The sequence below is a fragment of the Engystomops pustulosus genome, chromosome 3 (genome assembly GCF_040894005.1).
Source record: "Engystomops pustulosus chromosome 3, aEngPut4.maternal, whole genome shotgun sequence".
Lineage (NCBI taxonomy): Eukaryota > Metazoa > Chordata > Amphibia > Anura > Leptodactylidae > Engystomops > Engystomops pustulosus.
This window is the reverse complement of record NC_092413.1, coordinates 173,873,225-173,896,896: the sequence shown is the minus strand read 5'-3', so window position 1 is coordinate 173,896,896 and position 23,672 is coordinate 173,873,225. Positions and strand designations below refer to the sequence as shown.

Below are 23,672 nucleotides of genomic sequence, written 5' to 3'. Positions count from 1 at the left end.
TGATCTAGATCATGATTAAGACACGCTGCGTCGAAACGCATTGATCATATGCACTAAAGCTGTTATGTTCCTGAGACTAAAATAAAGAGAACCTACATTTTATTTATCCTGGTGGCTTCTTCCGAGTGCTGAACCTTTTGCTTACCTTTTGCATTTCAAGATTACACGATGGACTTCAAGCATGTCAGTCTTGAACAGTGTCCAACTTGCCCATCACAGCATCAGAGAATCCTCTGGTGGGTCCCAGGTTCTAACAGTTTGTATTGGGCTCATTTGGAAGGAATGGAGTAATAATTTCATATTATGATCTATCCAATATAGGATGATTCCAATACTATAGATCAGTGATGGCGAACGTTTTGGGGTCAGAGTGCCCAAGCTACAACCAAAACCCACTTGTATCCCGCAAAGTGCCAACATGACAATTAAAGCAGTAACTTATTGATCCCTGCTGTATCACAGGTTTTAAACGTATCAGTGTCCTGTGTTCACCAATACATTAGAAAGATGGAGAAATTTGGATTGTAGCTTCCCCCCCCCCCCCCCAGGGTCCCCTGAAGAGGAAGAATCAGGGGACCCAGAGCAGGAGCTCAAATGACAATCCATCTCTATCTACACCTTATGGCTCCTCCTGTAGTCCTGGCAGCCAAGGATGTTGCTTTAAATAGCTCAGAGCATGGTGCGTCCTGGGCTGTACTGGATCACAGGGGAAAGCCTTGAGTCGTATCTGGCAAATTTTGTGTTGGGGTGAGGGCTGGGGTGCCCACAGAAAGGGCTGTGAGTGCCACCTCTGGCACCCGTGCCATAGGTTCGCCACCACTACTATAGATTATGATTTTTTTTATGGTTGAAGGGTGGGCCCTCAAGATCACCTCATCTGGTAGGTCAGATGTCAGTCCGACACTTGTCAACAAGATAATTTATTATGTGAATTCTATTTTTCTCTCTGTATTGAGTGTTGGATGCAAAGAATGCATTTGGGGTTAAACTAAAACTTTTGACTCATGATGCCATACACTTGTTTGATCTCTTTTGGTTTTCTGCTGCTGATGATCATTATCAGCAACAAACAGTGACCTACACAGCGATCACAGCATTGTACTGCAGGATATTACTGTCTGATCCCATCACTTGTTCATTTTTGGTGTTATTGCTTTTGCTATGGCAGAGCATAAACCATCAGATGAAATGCATCAGTGAAAGTGTTGATGATAATGAAATCTAAAAGTATCTAAGTTTTATTAATAAGTAATCTCTCCCGTGGTTTTGTGCTCTGTTAACTTCTCTTACAGTATTAAAACATTGTAGAATTGTATCCATCAGTTCTCCAACAGAAACTATCATTTGGCAATGATAAGAGCTCATTCATGGAGAGCATTTGTTGTACAGATAGATTTGTTATTTTTTACATATATATATATATATATATACAGCTTGTTTTATATGCACAACCAAGAGATACTTATCTTAATAAATGTATAGGCATGCACTGGATAGGATAATAGTTATTAAACTAGCAACCAATGCAAGCGTAGGGGACCCATTGTCTGTTGTGTAGGCCAGGGTTAAAGGAAATCTTCTTTGAAAATGAAGATAAACCAAGGGCACTAAAATTAACTTTTTCAATTATGCTAATGAGTCTGAAAGGCTCTGGGGATTGTTTTCAGAGCCCCTCAGTGCTGAAGCTTCACAGGCTGTAACAATGAGCAGGGCAGGTCTCCCCTCCCCCTGCACCTCCTGCTGCTGCTAGGCAGAGGGAGGGAGCAGAGAGAGGGTGAGATATGTACTGCTCATTGTAAGAGCCTGTATAGCTGCAGCACCGAGGGTCTTCAGGCCCATTAGCAGAATTGTAAAAATTGATTTTCAAAGGAAAAAGGTCATGATTAATAAATATGAAAAGATTACCACAATCACAGTGCCTGTATCTCTGAGTAAGTGTCCCTGCTTTATTGTGCTTGATTTATTTTAATGGCTCTCTACCACTAGCTTTTATCCCATTTAACTACTACTCCTGTAAGGTAAGGTATTAAATAGTCTATTGTTCCCTCTTTTATATTAAGTAATTTAACAAATAAAATAATCGGCTCAATAGTCAAAAGTAAATGGTCTGAGAAGAGTCACTTTTTGCTTGAGATGTGTCACATTTCAAAGCTGCAGGGACAGATTTACTTTCTCGTTTCTCAAGCTCATTACTTAGTATAGGTATCTGCAAGTCAAAATCAAGAGTAGATTCTACAGAAAGAACTGATATTGGAAAGATTTGTAAATCATCTTTGCTCAGGTCCATTTCATTTTGGCTTACAAATACTGATACAAAATACTGATCAATATACTGATGTGTGAAGGTAGATAGCTGAATTCACAAATGACACCAAATGCTTGTGAAAAGCACGACTGGATTAAGTGTGGGGACACCTATTAAAAAGATGGTGGTGAAAGACCACCTTTAATTGGGTTGTAATAGACTTTTAAAAAGGCTTTCATGTATATCTATGAGCTGAGAGAATCGTTTTTTAGTTTCATCTATTTTCACCACTTTCCACTGCTGCTATTTTATCTGTGGTTATATAATCTTTATTAGGACTATGTATAGAAACCCATCCTTTCTTCATTAATCACTAAAATGTAATTACTTAGGTAAATGAGCCTTCTAAAGACTGAATGATTTTACCAGATGAGCAGAACAATTTATTTTACAAAAGGCAACTGTGATGCAAGTCAGTGTTACATTGAACGTTTCTCTGAGCAGCCCTTCTCGAAGGAATAAATACTTTTGTCTTTTTTTGGCAGTGCTGGGTTAAGAGCTACATGGGGTAAAATCTTGAGTGGTTTAGCTCACCTGCCTCTCAGTCTGCTTATTAGTCAGCTATAAAGCTTCCTCGGGGCTGGGATTCCCTGCCAGCTATTTGGTTTCCGACCTGCGTGTTTGATCTACCTGACCTGCAATAGAGTTGATTACCTTCTGCCTAATTTTTTACGTATCCCCTTGTTTCCGGATTTTGTACTACATTGTCTTGTTATCATGTCTGTAGTTTGTACCTCACATTATTCTCTATTGATTATGATTTCATTTATTTTGGTTTGCGTTACTTTTGTTATTGACCCTCACTTTAATATTCCCTTTTCAAATTACCCATTTGGGGGGTTTTCATCTAGGAAAATCTTCATGTAGGTAGGGACAATGAAGAATATGCTGAAGGAAATCCTACACAAGTCACTAGATGAACACCACAACTTCAGGGGTATACTGGACTATATAACAAGCTACTTCACATATGACTAATACACTTTTTGGACAATATTCTCCCATTTATCGGGCTCATTTTTAAAAGACAAGGGGGACATTTTTCAGGGCTAGTGCAATAGTTTTCGGGGGTGCAAGCCATAAAATAATTGCAATGTCTAGCGATCCAACAGGAATTGTGATTGTTTCCCCGTTTCCCCAAACACGAAGTGGGCTTTGGAGGGACACAAGGAGTGATGTGGTCAGTGATGGATTGGGGCCAGATCCCTTTTTCGTTTTTTGAGAATAACTTTTTCATACTTCATACTAGTGTACGGAGCTGTGGGTGGTCTAATTTTTTTTGCAAGATGAGATGACGTTTTCATTGATACCATTTTGAAGACTATACAGACTTTTGATCACTTTTTATAAAAATTTTTTAACATTTTGCAAAATGGTAAAAAAGTGTCATTTTTCGACTTTGGGCGCTATTTTCTGTTGTGGGGTTAAACACCGGAAATAATCGTTATTATATTTTTTATTTATATTATATTTGGAACTTTGTATTAGGAAAGCAAAGCTCACACTGCTATTAAGATATGTTAAAAAACAATAAAAAAATGTTTGATCTCATAACTATGTATGTTAAAGGGATCTGTCACTATGAAATGCTATGCTATGCAATGCACCACCATTATATTATAGCGCTGGAGGAGCTTATCAGACAGATATTTAGCTTTGTGGGGCACTTGTGCACTGACTAATGCAGTGTACAGGCAGTCACCAGGTTATATACATACAAGATAGGTTCTGCATGTTTGTTCTCAACTTGAATTTGTATGTAAGTCGGAACTGTATATTTTATCATTGTGTTTTTTGGTCTCTATGACTATTGGATTTTAAAAATGTTGGATTGTTATAAGAAACAGAATTAACTGTAAATCTTAATTGAAGACACCTGTGATAACTGTTGTCAGTTATCAGTTATCAAGAGGTCTGTTTGTAACTAGGGGTCATCTGTAAGTCGGGTGTTCTTATGTAGGGGATCGCCTGTAGATGGTTTGTCTATTCAGTTCTTAGAGTGTAAATCTGTACATTTAATAAGACGTTATTGCTGAGAGCAGCCATTCTAGAGACAGATGTTGCTTCATAAGTAGTAGCATACAGTATAACATCCTTTGTGTGGACTGGAGCACAGCTATGTAGATGATTCTATCAATAATTGGCCGTCATTTGAGGTTATCTTCTCCATGATGTCAGATTCCATGTTGGCTAATGCAGAAATACTAAATGATCTCATCAGTCCAGATGAACATCCTACAGTCTACCTGCAGATAATGTGGCTCTCGACAGCAATGCGGAAACCTAGCAGGAAATCATGTGACCACCCTGCCCTCCAACACCCCGTCCTTCATCTAAATTATTCACATCTGCATTAGGCTGAAATAAATTCACCTGCAATTAACGACAGACTGAGGCTCCGACATAAATGTGATGTTACAGCTCATCTGCACGGTCCTGCCATGAGACTGTGGGGAAGACACAGGAATTTGTGTTCTTGTTACAATGTATAAACCTCCATTTAAGTGAGTGAGCACAAGGCGAAAATTGATTTTAATCATATACAGTGCTGAAGACCACAGAGATCCTCCTGTCATCACTAGATTCAAGACTCAGGATGTATGTACATATAGGAAAACATGTTTCATGTATATATATAGATAGATGCACATGTATACAGCACAGTGGAACCTTGGACTACAAGTAACTTGGTCTGCAAGTGTTTAGCAAGACAAGATTGCAAATGCATTTTACAAAAATGTAAACATAGTTTACAAGCAAAAGTTTAAAATACAGTACAAGCATTATGTGAGCCTTCCCAAATCCTCTACTGTACCGTACCTCACTCCTTACAAAACTGCATAACACAATATTGAAGAAGTAGAAGTTGTCCAGACATTATACTGCGCATGACTAAATATTTTTGGGATGTGGAACGATCTCTCTCTCCCTCATAACAAAGTCTGACAATGGCCTTTTGTTCCTTTCCTATCACTTCCAGTATTTATCAATCTGTAATGACTTATACATATTTTTATGATAAAAAAAAGTAATCTATAATATACACACAAAATACCCTGGATTTAAAAAATGCATTTTAGATTATATTGTGCTATATAGGAGAATATAGTATCTTATATACCGTACCCTTATGTAGAGTTCATATCCCCACTAATTGTATACAACATTTCAGGAAAATTGATTCTGAGGTTAATTACATTTTAATGTGTTATTTATCTGCCTCAGGATTTCACTATAAGGAGGAGATTTATCAGAAGTGTCTTAGAGCATGACTGTTCTAGTTGTCCATGGCAACCAATAAAAGCTCAGCTTTGGTTTTCTTACAGGTTTTTGTAAAATTAAAGATGAGCTCTGATTTGGCCTTACTCTTTACTTCTGCTACATATGATCTTCACATTAAAGTATACTAAATAAACATTTTTCTAAGAAGAACCCCCCCCCCCCAATCCAGACCAGATTTTCTGTTACCAGAGAGGAGGAACAAGTTTGTAGTCACAAAGTCTCATCCCCATATGAAGAACCAATACACTATAATACAATTGTGGGCCTGGTACAGGTTTTGTATATGCAATATATAAATATTTATACGATGCATATACTTGCCATCTTCTTTGAAAAGACAGCCCCTCTATAACAATAATGTCCTGTGAAACTTCCCTGTGTAAGCCTCGGGAGGGGGGGGGGGACAATGCCCCCTCCAATAGTCATAGATCAGGCTGATTTTATTAGCATGTGGATTCTCCATGCAGTGTCTCACACACATGCTGACATAAGGTGTGAAAAGACATTGGGGTTTATTTATCATTAGGAGGCTCCTGGGGACAGTTCTATGTCTATTTTTGGAGCTCTGCTGCCCATCAGATTCATTAAAGTGGCTGTGACCGTTTAATATATGGTCTGGGATTTTTTTTTCAAAAATTTTCCAAAAAGTCTCAAAATCCATAAAAAGTCTCAGCATATAGACCAGTAGGGGACTTGAGTAAGTTTGAGACTTTTTATGAGACTTTTTGTCTCAAGTCATGAATCTGGCTTTGCCCTAGCAGTAGTTCTATGTTTAGGCCAGATTAATGAAGAGGTGTATAGAGTCCTGTGAGACTTTTTAGCAGTTAAAAGTCTCAAAAACCATCAATGTGACTACTTTGAGACTTTTTTACACCACAAAAAAACCCAGGAAAACCACTGATAAATAACCCCCATTGGGTCACATTCACTTAAATCAGTGCAAACTGTAGTTTCTCTGTGTAGTGTGCAGAGGGCGCGAGATTCAGGATTTCTGGCGGACATTCTTCATGAATCTGGCACCTCCTGCATGATAAATGAGTGCACCATATTTTTTTTGGTTCACCTTTAACATAGGGCTTGCGACATAATTCTGTTGGACACTGCATGATAAATGTGACGCACAGTTCGACTAGGCACCGGGACGCCCCTTTTAGTGCATACATTTGTGTTGCGTTGTGTATAACCAAAAATGTGTCCTGGACACTTCTTAAATAGATGTGCACACTTATTTTTAAGAGTCAAGCTTTTCTTTGTAGCAGGTGACTGCATCCCTGATTACTGCAGTCAGTTTTGCCTGAGGCAAGAGACTCAACTCACCTCGCGGCTGGTGCACCCCTAGTATCATAATGCATCTTTGTATATTACGGATTCATTATATTTTATTGAGTTTTAGTGCATCTATTCCTTACATGGATACTTAGTTGTGTTCTCAGATCAGTCACACAAATATTTCAAGATTAGATGCTGAATTATCTGATAGTGTTATAGATAAGAGCACGGCTTAAAGGTCCTAAAGACTTCTCACCAGAATCCTGTAGTTTGCTACATTTCTGGCCTACATACAGTAAATTAGCTGGTAGATTACAGACATCCACACAGGGTCAGGCGAGATGAGGAGCTTGTGTGTCTTCACTTTAGATCTATGTTCCCACAAGCCTTAAGAGGCTGCGTGCTGTAAGGGCATTTCATTTAGAAAGATACAAAGAGAGAGCAGGCGCTGTAAGGCTGGCACCGTGCCAGGCAACCTCAAATGATCCCAGTAGAAGTTAAGCGACTAAAGCTTCCTCATCTGGATCCCGGTGCCACAAACAACAGACAGTCACAGTACACAAAGAAATGTCGCGAGTTCAGCGCTGCACTGATACCGTGCCAGGGTGATACAAGGCGATCATGATCACAGCAATTGAAGTCACTTGCCAGGTGTTCTTCACTTCAGTAACAAGTTAATAGTGTTGAGAAGGTCAGATGATAACTTTGATCCCGTTCTCGTGAGGTTGTGTTCACACGTTGAGGTTTTTATGAAGTTTTTAAACAAAAAGTGTAAAAGGGGTTAACACATAAACACAAATGACAAATGTTAGGTGTTCTTCATATCCATGTCCATGTAAATTCTGCTATCATCTGTATTTTTTCACATATGCTACCTATGCACTTTGATGAGTCTTGTCTGAAAAATATATCTCTTGTGTCACATCCTCATAAATTGTAAGCTCTTGTGATCAGGGCCCTCACTCCTATTGTTCCATATGACTGTTTGTACTCTCTAATATAGTATTTTATTCATATATGTCCCCCATAATCGGTAAAGTGCTACAAAAAGCTGCGTGCATCTTCTGATATAAAAGATGCAGGCAGCTGTTGATCCTGGTGTATGGGATCCAAATACTCACAAAATAAGGAAAGGCCACAGCATCCAATGCAGTTGAAAGAAGGCTGGACGCCTTTATTCACATGGGCATGAAAAAAGCAGCAACGTTTCGATTCACCATGAATATTTGTCAATGATTCATGGTGAATCGAAACGTTGCTGCTTTTTTCATGCCCATGTGAATAAATAATACTAATTCATTTTTATTTCTATAGCACCATCAGTCTGCAGCACTTTACAAATCATGAGGGAACATGTACACAGAATACATTACAGAGCTATAATATGAAACAATAGGCATGAGACCCTGCTTATACCCTGCATATAAGAGCTTACAATCTAGGAGGTATAAGGGGTGACCATTTAAAGGGTAACACATTTTTAACCATAAAAGTAGTATTGATGATTGGGTTGTTGCTGCTGAACATTTCAGGTTTGGGTCTCTAAGCGGACATCATACCCTACCATTACTACCTGCAACCAGTGCTGACTTCTGGCTTTGCCATTTAAAGGGTTACAACTGCAATCGTTGCCAGCACCAATCGCGGCTGTTACTAGTGGAAGTGAGCACATCCCTAATGACAAGCCGTGTTCTCTTGTCTAGTCAGCTGCAGAAATTGTAGAAAATACAGTTAATGCGCTGCTCAGTACAAGCAAAACAAATACTTTTTATTTCTGTTGCTATTTTCTTAGTGTCCTTATATTGAATATTGAGCAGGCAGAGGCGTAACTTGAGGGGGTGCAGAGGTTGCGATTGCACCCGGGGGCCCTTATTTTGTCACTTTCCCATATGAGAAGACAATTACAATAAACAATACATAATAGATAGGGGCCTGGCACAGACTTTGCACTGAGGCCCATCAGCTTCTAGTTACGCCACTGTGAGCAGGCATTGAAGGGTCAGGGCAGAGCTGGCATAGTGGACATGGACATTTGTCTTAAATGTTAGTTCTGATCAGAACTGACACTACGAGGCTGTCAAGAACCGTTTCAGGCTAGAAATAATCACTTGCATGTTCAGGATGTGGGAAGAAGTATGCTGTCCTGAAAAAGGAAACATACCTCCACTTATACATGACGTCTACTTGTATGGTACCTTACATATGATCCAAGACTATATGAGGGGAACTTATCATACACCTGCGCTCTGTATAATAGTGCTCACGCCCTCTCAATAGGCTTAGGTCTCTTAATGTATCTGGTGGGCAGCGCGGGCACCAGACAAAACTTCACCTGGCTTTTCAAAATTACTCAGGCCCGGGGCAGAAACGCCCCATACCCACACCAATCCGCTGGCTGCCGCTCCCGTCTACATCCCCTCCACTCCCATATGCCGTGGAGGTGGCGTACTCACTGTAAGAATCGCTAATTCTTGGACTGCGTAAGAATATATATGTGTATACATAAGTGGAGATAGATATATAGCAGGTAATACAAAATGTTAACAGTTTTATTTTTTACTTATTCTGTCAATTTTGTTTCATAATGTTTGGCTCCCATCTGACTTCTTCCTGCGCAACTTGATTGACATATTTCTCCCATCAACTAAAATCTTCATTAACACATTACATTCTGTTGATTGTAGATGGGTGCATATTTTATTCTTCTTGTTTCTCTTTTTTAGAACCATCTGATGAAATTAAAGTGCGAAGTCACAGTACAGAACCTTTACCAAAGTTGGAAAACAAAGAGCGATCCGGTCACCACCATTCATCACCATCCTCCAGAGAGTCATTTAAATCTCAGGAATGGGATGGAACTCCGGGTCCGACACATGTTTCCAGTAGACTTGGAAGATCATCTGTGAGCCCAACAATGTTAGCAGGAAACAACAGCTCAGGTACGAGAGTTTCATACACCAGTGTGGCCTTTTTATATATCAAATATTGGCAAATGTTCAGTGCTACTTATGAATGTGTATGGGTAAAGTGTCTCCTTCAAGTCTTGCTACGCGTTACATTTTGAAAAGACTTGTCACCTTTTCTAAAATTTCAAAATTAAAAAATACCAGCACTTTATCATAAATTAACAATTTCTGAATATTTTTGAATAAGTTTGCAACAGTGTTGAAGTCAATATATGTGCTGGAGTCTTCAAATTTAACATACTTTAACAAAAAGTAAATTAACTAAGCTTGAGTGAAATGCAAATGGATCCCACTGTATTCAATAGAACCTTTTAGGGCCATGTTGGGTGTCCATTATGTAATCCATCGGGAGCTATAATTTTGACCTATCCCACCTAGTTCCAGAGGGAAGGTGTGGGCTTTATAACAAAGTATAACAATTTCCATTGTCCCATGGTTGTATCTCTATAAGGTCTAGTTCTGTCAGCACTGTTTGGACAGCATCAGAGTGTCTGGTGTTGCATCTCACGGACCTAACAGCTATATGGGGCTGTCAAGCCATTGTTTGATTAGAATATTGCATTGATTTGAATTGCTTAAATAATTATTTATTTTTCAGAAATGAAAATAAGCTGCAAATTAGGTCGATCTGCTTCCACATCAGGTGTGCCTCCTCCTTCAGTTACTCCCCTCAGGCAAGCCAATGAGCAACTACACAGCCAGGTACCACCGTTACCCAATAGTGAATGACATCATGTGATTCAACATGCCAAATACTTTCCACTTCTGTGTCTGTCATCTGTTGCCGTCAGCTCTGTGTGTCTGTCTTCGTATGGTCCACTCTCTGTCTGCCATTAGTCAACAAAGTCATCCGGCGCTCTGTTCACGGAGGAGCTTTGTGTTTATCTTTCCTATCGTTCTACGTTGATCCAGGTTTTCCTCATTCTGTAATTTTATTGTAACATTTTTCTATTTGAACTTTTACTTATATTCTTAATTTTCTACACTTTGTGCACATTTTTACTGTCGTAGTTTGATAAATTTCACAGCCTTGTTTATGTGTATAGATGACTGTCTTGTCTTTGGCGACGAATCCATTGTTAATAATTTGTACATGCATTTTAACATTCTTCCTTCTGTATTGTAAGATATGTGACCGTTTTTTGCATTTATAGTTATTTGGTCTTGGTGCATGTTTAGAATACAACCTGAAGTGTCACTGTCTATACACAATACTATTGCAGCCATTGTTCTCATCGAAATGGCAGCTACACGATTGATTCCAGCCCTGTTACATATCAAATATACTAGAAGTAATACAATGGAAAATATTGTTGTATATTGTATATTAGATACTTCCCCCTTTGTTTGCCAGAGAGCTCTGGAAATCACCCTGGATTGCAGATCTCCCTGGCAGATGTGGGGGCTATACTGAGCCCATTCTATTGCCAAAAACATAAGAATTACATGTAAGTGTCTGTGCATGAAAATCCATATCTATATTATCTTGAAAAGATAAATAAAAGCTACATCAAAAGACTTTCTCACACTTGTGTTGTGCCGATATCTTTTAATGCATGTGTCTGTGTGTCACTACTGTCTTACTTTACCAAACTAACCATAAGAGTTAGTAGCTGGTAAATACTCTCATCAGATCTGTCGTTTTGTCCTTCACTGTCTACATGGTTCAGATACATCTGTCCAGAACATGCCAGTGACCCATATGTAATTGACATAAGTTTGTTCAAGTCTTTATTCATAAATCATTTTCCAGTAGTAATGAGGCCAAAGAAACATTAGTTACTACTACATACGTCAAGTTATTTCTATGTCTTTTTTTTGTAAAATTGGGTTATAGGCAATAGGACCACATTACCATTGCAATAAGGGATATATCGAGATTGCTTAGGCTACAGTGAATATAGCAAACTACAATTATCCACTGCACAAGTACACCCCCATCTTTACCACCCCCCCCATTGACTAATGAAGATATGGTGGGAGCGAGTGTTGACTAGGATGGAGTAGTCTAAACTGGCAACATTATTACGCATACAGAAACAAGAATAAGTTAATAAGGGTAATACTTTAATGTTCCCGCAGATGGTTACACTTATAGTTACATTCTTTATGCTTGTCCCATAATATTTGGGTATGAATTTCAAAGTCTAGAGACATTATAAGCAAGGGCTCCAAACACTGACATGGTTAAAATGTACAATGACAATATTATGGATTTATAAGTTAACACAAAAAGACAGGATGTCCATATACAAAATAGTGATATCAAATCATTTTTCAAAAAGTCAGTATAAAACCAATTAAAAGGACCGCATGTGCACTTAAAGGAAACCTACCATTTGATTTGATGCATTATGAAGCAAACATACATTGGGAATGCTGTAGCTACACTGATGCAGAAACATATCTTGGTTAATCCCTGAGTTGAGTGGTTTTACTGAAAAAACAATTATAAAATTCAGGACCTTGGAAAAGCTGGGTCAGGCTGGCTGCCTACATAAACACATTACACATGGAGCTTGCCATTACACATGGAGCTTAGTCATGAGTTAGTCAAGACATGACTAATCAACCTGAGCTGGATCACTCATACACAGCAGCTGGGGGATGATTATTCGGCCTTCAGGCATAACCCAGGGATTACATCATCCTGTGAGCCAGTGAATAACCAATGTGCTAGGGGAAGCGCTGAACCAGGCATAGAAGCGACAGAGCTTCATTATCACGATTTTATAATTGTTTAATCAGCTAAACCATCCAGCACAGGGATTAAACAAGATATGTTTCTGCATCAGTGTAGCTACAGCATTCTCAAGGTATGTTTGCTTCATAATGCATCAAATCAAATGGTAGGTTTCCTTTAAAAAAAACCTACAGCCCCCATTTCAAATACAGCAACACATACATGTATAAATAAGTAATACTATCCTGGGGAGATGCAAATAGGAGGTCAAAAATGTATATAGACTATTACATATAAATATTATAAAGACTCTTATTATTGCATCAGCCCAGTGAAAATCAACATTAAATCTTAGTATGTATAGTATGTATAGTATAGTATAACACATATAAGAGTACCACAGTCTTGGTGCCTGGATCTATGAGTAAGTGTCCCTGGTTTGTCATGATAGATTTGTATGTTAGAATTCCATTAAGAGTGCATCCTAAGGATAGAGCAATAAAGGGATTGGCCATAAATAATAAAGTTTACCCGGGTAAGGACAATCACCCTATGGTCAACAATATTATACTTAGGAAAACTTCCCGTTCTGCCTGTAAGAACCTCGGGACATGAGACCTGCAAGCAGCCACTTCCGTGACTTTCAGTGATCTCCCATTTCTTGCGACAATTCCAGCAGGTAAAGTGGCTATTCTTTCATTATTGTATACTTTCCCCTCCATGAACACCACACTCATGTCTCCGATTGGAAGGGCATGTGGAAGTCCTTGGCATCCCTCTAACCAGTCCTATGGGAGTGGTGTGTAAACAGCAATGATAGCATGGCCACCTGACCAACCAGAAGGGTCCCCGGTCAAGGCATACCACTGGAAGGGGGACCAGTGGACCAGTGGCTCCTCCTGACGGAAGAGGAACGTTCACCAAGGAAAGTACAATATAAGTTTCCATATTACAAAACTGTACTGACCCTGGTAAACTTTATAATTGTGGTCAACCACTTTAATATCTTGATCCTAGAAAGCATTTTAAGTCTATGTACACATGCAATTGAGCAACAGATTACTCCAAAAATCCACAGCAAAGCCATCAGAAAATCTTAAGGATTACTGAAGAAAGCAAATACAAATGTATTATTTTGTCATTTGTCCTTAATTTGACATATCTCACACTAGCCTTACTAGTTCTACCATATGTTAGAAAAGACACTTTGCAGTTCCGTTCTGTGTTCCAGCAGATAACTGGTTCAAATAAGTTTTGTCAAGTAAAATGGACAGAAGTAATTTCTTTCTGCTCGATTTACATTCAATGGCTATTACAAGTAAATCCACAATAGAGAAGCTCTGAAACTGCTGCTTCCATTATCCCCAGCCAGTCAGCTGTCAATGATCTAATGATGGGCAGCATGATGGGTACGGTAGTTTTTCGGAACCTTGATGGCAGAAGCTCAGCTACACTACAGCTATAGGACGGAAGAGATGATATACCTAGTTACATCTATTAATATGTAGTGTATTGCACACTATTGCTATAATTTAATTTATTGCTAGTATCGGTGTGTAAAGTCCAGTTCCTTGCCATGTTGTTTGCCTTTACATACAATATCAAAGAATTCAAGAGCTGCTTTCTTATAAGATGCCCCTATGCAAAAGGTCCAGTTGTGGAATTTCTTCCCTTCTAGATAATCTAACCGTTAATTGTTATTATTGAAAGGTGTAAGCATTTAGAAAAGACAACATCTCAGCCATGAGTGGGATCCACAGGTTCAGAGGAGCACAGTGCATTCAACTGTGAACTCCACGGCGTAGCTGAGCATCTGCATAAAAGCCTTACATCAGCAAACACAATGCCACACCTTAGCTGGAGAAGTGTAACGCACAATGTCCATATTGGGCTATTGGAGATATGGTAACATGGTCTATGGAGTCATGAATCACCCTCTCTAGTGGGCATCCTGATGGATGAGTCTGGGCGTGGTAAATGCCCACAGGACTTTATCTGCCCAACAGAATTTTGCGCACTGTAAAGTGTGCTAGAGGAGGGATATGGCAATGGGGTTGTTTGCCAGGAGCTGGACGAGGCCCCTTAGTTTCGTAACGCCATTTTTTGTAAATGTCATAACATTGTTATGCTTACAAGTAACTCTTATGGAAGACCCACAAATGCCCTTCAAAAATTGCTAAGAAAGCCTCTACTGAAGAGTCGAAGAATGGGATGTTATAAACGGTTCTGTAGATGTAATATGTAGGTGTCTCTATATATATATGTCCATATATTATATAATGTATCAGAGTGGCTACTTTATTTCAAGGAGAATTCATTTTCAAAACAGAATCCTTCCATTTCCATCTTCATCAAAAAAATTGTATTGGAGGAATGTTAGGATGGATGACTCACAGAATTACGTATGTACCTCTGTAGGTCCATGAAGTACATACATCTACAGGTCTATGAGCTATGCTCCTATAGAGGCTCAAAATCACATGCCTCTACAGGCCAGGTCCACAAGTACTCTGCTCTACATGTCTATCAAGTACACTCCAATAGAGGCTCAAAATCACACTCCTCTACAAGACAGGTCCAGAAGTACTTACCTCTACAGGTCCATTAAGTACACTCTGACACAGGCTCAAAATCACACTCCTCTACAGGACAGGTCCATAAGTACTTACCTCTACAGGTCCATTAAGTACACTCCAATAGAGGCTCAAAATCCCATGCCTCTACATGACAGGTCCATAAGTACTTACCTCTACAGGTCCATTAAGTACACTCCTATAGAGGCTCAAAATCACATGCCTCTAAAAGGACAGGTCAACAAGTACTGTCCTTTACGTGTCTATCAAGGACACTCCGATACAGGCTCAAAATCACATGCCTCTACAGGACAGGTCCACGAGTAATCTCCTCTACCTGTCTATTAAGTACACTCCTATGGAGACTCAAAATCACATACCTCTACAGGACAGGTCCATAAGTACTTACCTCTACAGGTCCATTAAGAACACTCCTATAGAGGCTCAAAATCACATGCCTCTACAGGACAGGTCCATAAGTACTTACCTCTACAGGTCCATTAAGAACACTCCTATAGAGGCTCAAAATCACATGCCTCTACAGGACAGGTCCACAAGTACTCTCCTCTACAGGTCCATTAAGTACACTCTGATTGAGGAAAAAATCACATGCCTCTACATGACAGGTCCATAAGTACTCTCCTCTACAGGTCTATGAGGTATGCGCTTATAAAGGCTAAAAATCACACTCCTCTACAGGTCAATTAAGTATAACCCTCTAGGGGCTCAAACCACAAACCTCTCTGATACAGATTCATAAGTACAGAAGTCCTTTAAGTACACATCTCTAAGGACTCATAAGTACATACCGCTACAGGTCCATTAGGAATACACCTCAAGGGACTAATAAGTACACACCACTACAGGTTTAGTATACATCTCTAGGGGTTCATATATACTCACCTCTATATGTCCATTAGGACATCTAGCTTAATGGATTCATAAGTACAAAGCTGCACTGAATCACTACAGAGCTATAAGTAATTAAAGGGAATTTATCATCAGCTTTTACCTTACTAAATTACCAGCACCCTTAGGTAGGTTATAAATATCATTTATAGAGTTCAATCTCATATGTTAGAAATCACCTATTTGCCAATAAAAATCTCTTGCAAAGCAATTTGCACATGAGCATAGAAGAGTAATTTTTTTGCCTCTGAGTCAATTTTGGAAGCTAGAAGGGGTGCATCACTACAGAAATCCCTATTTTGGACTCCATATCACTTAAAACCATGTTTGATTTCACACTAAAGATAATAATCTCTCAAATCTTTTGAAATATACAACGGCATTGAATCTTTATCCGAGGCACTAATTTCCAAGTATGTCGTTAACTGGAATTTAAAAGCATGGATCTAGGTGCAACCCAGCCCAAGATAGGAGTTCCTGAAGTAACACTCCAGTGCAAAAATCTAAATGTGACTCATTTCTTCTCTGCTCATTTGTATATGAACTTGAAGGTGATTTTTTTTATAGGTTAACAGGAGAGTTAAAGATAAAAGAGGTAAATCCGAAAAGTACATTTCATACCCTACTTAAGGGGGCTATTAGTTTAGTGGTGTAAAGGATGAGGACTTTACTGGTAAATGGCTCCAAAGAATCTTGATGACATAGATAAGTTCTTAAATCCACAGACAGAGGGGCACATTTACTTACAATGTCACTCGAGTTCACTAATAGTGCATTGTCCATCTATAATGCTGTGTGCGGCGATTCACTAAGATTGTGCACCAGAAATCATGAATCTGTCGCTTCCCCGCACTGGTCCGACAGAGTTCACCATCTTTTTTGTGGTGCACTTTTAACATAGGGCGTGCAACACAATTTGAAAGTTAAATACAGCGCTCAGTCCGAATCAGTCGGATCCCCAGGCGGCATGACACCTAATTTGTGTCGCATGGAAGCCAGGGCAGCTGCGCCACAAAAGGGCTGCGTGCACCACAATCCCAGCGCAGACACTTCTTAAATACCTGTGCAAGCCGTTTTAGCCATGAAGAACAGGAACAGTCCGACTAAAGTGCAGCGCGACCCTTAGTAACTGTGTCCCAGAGACTCCAAGGTGGGCATTCAATATTGACTTTCAGACGGAAATGCGGCATATATTTTACACTCACAAATTAGTCTTTTTTTGGCGTATAATCTGTGTGCCAGATTGGAAACCAATACTTTTCCTACGCCTCTAGTTTTCCCACAACTTTTTTGGCGCACACTAAGAGCTGCAAAAAGCTGGTCTACGGAGTTCTAATTCACCAACATGAATATGGAGACAGTTCTAACCCTTTTGGGTCCAGTGCCACTTCATTGTGCCACAATCTACCATCCCAGTAGAAATTAAAGCAGGAACCGTGTGCCAAAAACATGGACCCTCCATTAAAATTGATAAATTCCCCACGTAGTTCTTTAGACACATAAGCCAAGGTAATACATCAAGTACATCTTTAATATTCAACACTAATTATTTCTAACACTATTAGTTTTCATCAGATGTGGAAAGCTGAGTGAATAGTATATACATGGGTATATGTCCAAGCTGCGGAGGATCCCAGAAGTGCCATGAGGACCACTGAGTTCTCATTATTCTACCGTATCCCATGATAATGGCAGCAGATAAATCCTTTTGATCTTTTACTAGAAAAAAAATACAACAAAACCTACAGTAGAAAATAGTGGCAAAAACAGCATTGAGTACATATGAATGGGAAATATCAGGCACATAAAGGGTGCTTATAGGGGGGTTACATGGAGTGTTACACCTGGATGCCCAAATGTAGCACAGCCAACAACAAAAGCATCCTTAGGAACAGATGCCATTACTGTAGCTGTATTCATAGCCTTTGATGTAACCAATTTTTCTCTTCAGATGTAAGTGCATCTATGGATTGTAAGCAGTTTCATTTCACATTCTCCCACTGGGAGGGTATTCCGGTAAACAGGTGACACATAGTTCAGTCAATGAATCTTCTTCTCGATATGGACAGTATGGGTCATCTCTAGTTGTAGAATCTGCACAATTCTCATTTTATATCACTCAGCTGTGAAGGCCATTACTTAAGACCAGTGAAAAAGGAGCATGGCTTCATGACCTTGTAACAGTATAACCTAAGATGGATATACAAGTGCCTATAATATACACTCTATTAGTATTAGTAGAGCTGGAGGCTGTCAATGTGCTACAATTTATACAATGTCCTTTTCTAAAATGAGACTAGAGTGCCATCTTGTGGCCATAATTGTAACTGCAGTGAACATGAACCACTATAGCCACTGAATACCTATAGAGACATTATGGAAATTCATTCTTTTTCTTTGCTAGTTTAATGATATACAGTGCCACCATTAGCCCCCCTGCTATGTAATGTATAAATATTCACAGAATGTGCCCTCAGGTTTAATTTGGATATTAATTGTAAGAAGAATTGGTTTAATTCAGCATTACCCTGTCTACACTGGGGGGATCAGGTTTTATGGGCACTTTGTCCAATCATATAGAGAACTATTTATCTGTCGTAAATCCACTTTTCTGTCCTTTACAGATAATACATAGGAGTGGGCATTGGGTATTGAGTAATGTCAGAAGTTTTGATTAGTGGGAACCAAGTGCTGAGATTGAATCTAGTCAAAGCCCCTTGGTCTCGATACATATAACACTTGTGCCTTTGATGCAATTGATAGAAATCAAAAGTTTCCATCATGCCACTACATTATTTAACACCTAAAGTTAGTTTTTCACTATCCAAGTTGAATTTCGTCTTGCTAGCAAGATGGACAGCAGCTCACTGTAGTCTCAGTTCACATAGAAGTTCTATGGAAAGACAATTGGGAGTGATAAGTCACAGCAATAAGATCTTCAACGGGACCTGTGATGCTACATTAGAGGGATTGCTTGTAGCCATATCAGCTTTATCTTACTGTTCTCCTGTCTATAGTCTAAAACTGCAATTTAAAGGGGTTGTCCACTTTACCTCTTTTTTTGCAATGTGTGTGTAAGTATGGGTGACAGGACATTAGGTAATTTACCAATATACATCCATCAAAGGGTTTTAACTGCTTTCTTTATATGTAGAGTGAAGCCTCCTGTCTTTTACCATCAAGGTCCTGGTAGGACGATTGTTCATGAACAGTTAGAAATAAAATGACCCTCCACCTGCAGCCATTTTATGGTCAGGAATCTTTGGCTGATGAGGTAAAAGACAGGAGGCTTCACTTTACATATCAAGAAAGAGGAGCAGAACCGCTAATAGATTGATATTCATAAGTTACCTAATACCCCCCCCTCCCCTAAACTTACCTGGCCAACCCCTTAAATTGCTCATATAGACTGTAGAAATAGCTAGAAAAAGACTAAATGGCTGGAGACATTTACTCAGAGAGGTACAAATTGCACTAAAAGTGGGTTTTCCTGTGTATAATTCAGATTATATTGCGCCAGATTCATGAAGAATGTGCGTCAGAAATCATAAATCTGGTGCTACCCAGCACTGCCCTGACAATGTTCACTAACTTTTTCGTGTGCACCTGTAACATAGGGCTTGCAACACACTTTTGTCTGACTTTACATAATAAATCTGGCGCACAGTCAAACTGAGCTCCGGAACGCTCCTTGATTTGTGTTGTATGATGCCTGTTGCAGCTGCGCCACAAAATGGTTGCGTGCAACACAAAATTATCGCAGACACTTCTTAAATACCCATGCAAGCAGTTTGCACTAGAAAGAATGTGCAAAGTCCGACAGAAAACTGGGGCAAGAGCCTAAGTAAATGTGCCCCAATGTTACTCTCCAATGGACTAGTCATGTCTGAAAAGCTGATTAAAGGATAAGTACACTTTAAATAGAAATATAGAGTTTCCCAGTGTTTCCTTTGCTTTTGAGTTTCAGTATTAAACAATATTTTATGTGACTCTGTTTGACAGATAGCACCTATGCAGTGGCTTTATGGTGACCACACAATGATGGAGATGATTGAGAAAAAACGTACTCTGTGCCAAGAGATTAAAGCAAGACAAAAAACGGAGAAGGGACTTTGTAAGCAAGAAAGTATGCCTATCCTGCCCAGCTGGAAGAGGAGCAATGGTTCAAAGAAGTACAGCCCTCCGCCCTATTCCAAACAGCAAACTGTCTTCTGGGACACAGCTATATGACACAGGCGCAGCCAAAAGATTTCTTCACATGATAAAAAGGTTTGAATTGCACAGGTAGTAATGTTCGCCTAGAACAGCAGATGCATTCCAAGTGTAGGGGACATCCAAGTACTTGATGCCCATGTTCGTCTTTTGCAAATCAAAGAAGATTGATCTACCTACTTCATGACGCAGATATTTATGGAGATTTTTTTTAAGGATGTATACAATAATATTTAATGTAAATAACGAATCAGTTTATGATGAAAAGGCAAATACATTGTTAGAAAACAAATATGAAAATTTACAACTAATTTTGATATTTTGTGTAACGTACTGACTGTACTGTTGGTTTATTACTTATTTTATGTAATATTTTATTGTTGCTTTGGGATTTTTACTAAGGCATGCATTTTCTTTAACTAAGATGTTTATATTCGCCACTATAATTCGATTTATTTGTTACAGAACGAGAAGTGGACCAGAGGATGAAATATCCACTCGTGCGTAGATTCCCCACGTTATATTTTCAAGGTCACTATTAGTGAAAGATAATCTTAAAGGGCAAGCTACCTATATAATGTCACTTTGTGTTTTTCTCAGTCAAGTTCATGTTTTTATCTGGTGTGTGCTAACACTCCTAACATTCAGTGTCATTTGTCTGTGCTTTGCTAATACCAATAGCCACAACTTCACCCTTTACCCAGCAGTGCTAGGGATGATGACCTCATTATAATCCTTGGTTGTTGGAGAAAAATGTTGTAGTTTACATCTATATATAATCTACATAAAAGTACAATAACTTTGCAAATATTTGGTATACATACTGTGTCTTCATATTCTGACAGATGTCGTAATTTGGACAAAGTGCCCTATGCTATTTTGACTGTTTAAAAAAATTCTAAATGGAACAGCATCATATCACAGGAGCTTAGATTTTTTAGGATAAATGTCCTCAACTGTAATTGTGATAAGCAGAACTATAAATTCAGCTCCATACTGTAGTCAATTCTGTAATTTGGGGTTATTGATATTAGTAAATTCATTTAGAGAATGACATTTTTTTTGTGTAGATTATATCTAGGTGTAAAGATAAACCTGCTCTGTAGTGTATTGAGCCAGAGACTGACATATAGCATGCACAACCTGTTCAAATACACAAGAGGCAATGCAGCTCGAGGGACTGACTCTAACCCTAAGGACGCTCTCATAGATGCATCTCACCAGGGATGTTCCTAGGAACTACTTTACAGTGTTTTCTAATTAATCCACTCATCACTACTAGGTTTGAGCAGACCTAAGCCGCAATGTTCGGGTCTGTGCCTGACTTCAGTCGGCATTTGGGCTCACCCTAAACAGTGCCAGCACCGATCGAGGTGTTATCAGTGAGTGTTCATGTTCAGGTTTGGGTACCTGAATCGTTAAGCTCAGGGGCGTAACTTGAGGGGGTGCAGAGGTTGCGGTCGCACCCGAGCCCATGAGGTTTAGGGGGCCCTTATGGTGTCACTTTCCCATATGAAAAGACTATTACTATAAACCATACATTATAGTCGGGGCCTGGCACAGACTTTGCACTGGGGCCCATCAGCTTCTAGTTATGCCACTGGTTATGCTCATCACTAATCAATACTAATTCAAAAAATTGTTACTTGTTAATACAGTAAATGCTTTATGTAATGTTATAAATGGGATGTCCTCATTCATATTCCATATTTACCTTTCAGAGCAGATGGAGATGCTGCCTAATATTGATTCTGGATATATGAGTATACTGATGGCAGGGGGCCCATATGCTGCACTTGCACAGGCCCCTCAGTCGCCTGTGTCTGTCCCTGGTATAAAAAGTAAATACAGCAAGTTGGATTCAGTTCATTACAGTAGGAGACCCTTCACTGTGAATACATTTAGCACTCCACAGTAAAAGGGTGTGATGCACCTAACAATGCAATGCCATCTATGGAGATGTGCACAGAACCAGTATGGATCCAAAGTTCTATCTTTATTTTGAGTTTTTCCCTATTGTATGTGATGATTTGTTTTTATGGCCAGTACCTTGCCCAATAATACTTAATACTTTGCCCATCGATTGCCAGAGAATGCAACTTTTACAATCATGCTGATATAGACATACTAAAAATATTACAAATCCTTATGACTATATCTTTCATAAAGAGCGTTACGCCTGCCTACAGGTTGTGTTTGATATTGCAATTCAACACCGTTCACTTTAATGGAACTGATTTGCAATACTGAAGGCAAGTTCTGAACAAAGGGTATAAGAATAGGATGTAAGGGTGTAAGAATAATTCTGTACATGTGTCTGTACCTCATTTTCCAAAACCTGTTTCATGAAAGTGAATGTGCAATATAAGCAGATTAGATTGTTCCTCAGTTTTATAAAGCACTTACATTGTGTGGGAGAGATTTATCAGAAGTGTCTGAGAGCAGAACTGTTCTAGTTGGCCATTGCAACCAATTAAAGCTCAGCTTTCATTTTCCCACATCTGTTTATAAAATTACAGCTGATCTCTGATTGGTTTCCATGAACAACTAGAACCGTTTTACCTCAGACACTTCTGATAAATCTCCTCTTATGTGTGTAGACTTCTTATTATTTATTAATAGAACCCCCTGTGTAACCCACTTTCTTCGGATATGGTCTCTTGGCTCTAGAAATGTCTTAGTAGAAGTATGGAACAGAGATAAAGCTTCACCTCTGCACACCAAATGGATACATTGTTACTTTTCTTTTATTTCAATTTCCTTTTATTCTTATGCTTCACAAAGTAATAACTTACTCTATTAACTAAAACCATACAAAGTAAGGACTCATACAAGGACTGGAAGAACTTCTCGTCTGCCACTGGACTGCACTGTATTAACTATTACAGTGCTGTTGTTGCAGTCCGGAAGACAAGTAGTTCTTCCATTATATTTTGATATACAGTAATGCAAGGACTTCCATCCTTTGTACTATGTGCAGTCCATGGAGCCAGGTTGACATACGGATCGTATTAACAGACTCCACACTTTTGTGTGCATGAGCCCTAAGGCTAAGTTCGTACCACTTCTTTTGAATATGGCTGAAAAGCTTCCAGCGTATATATATATTCTAAGTATACATAGAAATATATTGTCAGAGCCTTCCTTTTTAACTTCTATCTACACACAGGATAACAAGATACAGCAAGCTATGCCTCTCCATCCTGCTACCTACTGCTGAGCAACATATACTATATATATATATATATATATATATATATATATATATATATATATACATAGGCAATGGGGACAGATTGCATCCACATCCATATCTGGCCTTTAATTTAAGAAGATCACCAGTCACCTTGTGGATACATTGCATACATTGTCAGCAACCAATTTAAACGGAACCTGTAAGGTGTTTTTTCCACCATGAACTCATCTTGTACAACATGGTCATGATTTTCCCTATTTTTGCTCACCAGCTTTCT

The 23,672-nt window shown here is 39.0% G+C and overlaps 1 protein-coding gene across 2 annotated transcripts in view; it reads left to right on the top strand.

The window, feature by feature from the left end:
- The window catches only part of NYAP2 (neuronal tyrosine-phosphorylated phosphoinositide-3-kinase adaptor 2), a 105,805-nt gene extending 83,517 nt beyond the window's left edge, over nucleotides 1-22,288 (top strand). For both annotated transcript variants that reach the window (XM_072143051.1, XM_072143052.1), the window contains exons 5-7: nucleotides 9,580-9,795; nucleotides 10,421-10,524; nucleotides 19,990-22,288. In XM_072143051.1, coding sequence (XP_071999152.1) covers nucleotides 9,580-9,795; nucleotides 10,421-10,524; nucleotides 19,990-20,217 — 548 coding nt within the window. In that variant the 3' untranslated portion in view covers nucleotides 20,218-22,288. The remainder of the gene's footprint in view (nucleotides 1-9,579; nucleotides 9,796-10,420; nucleotides 10,525-19,989) is intronic.
- Nucleotides 22,289-23,672: the final 1,384 nt, after the last annotated feature.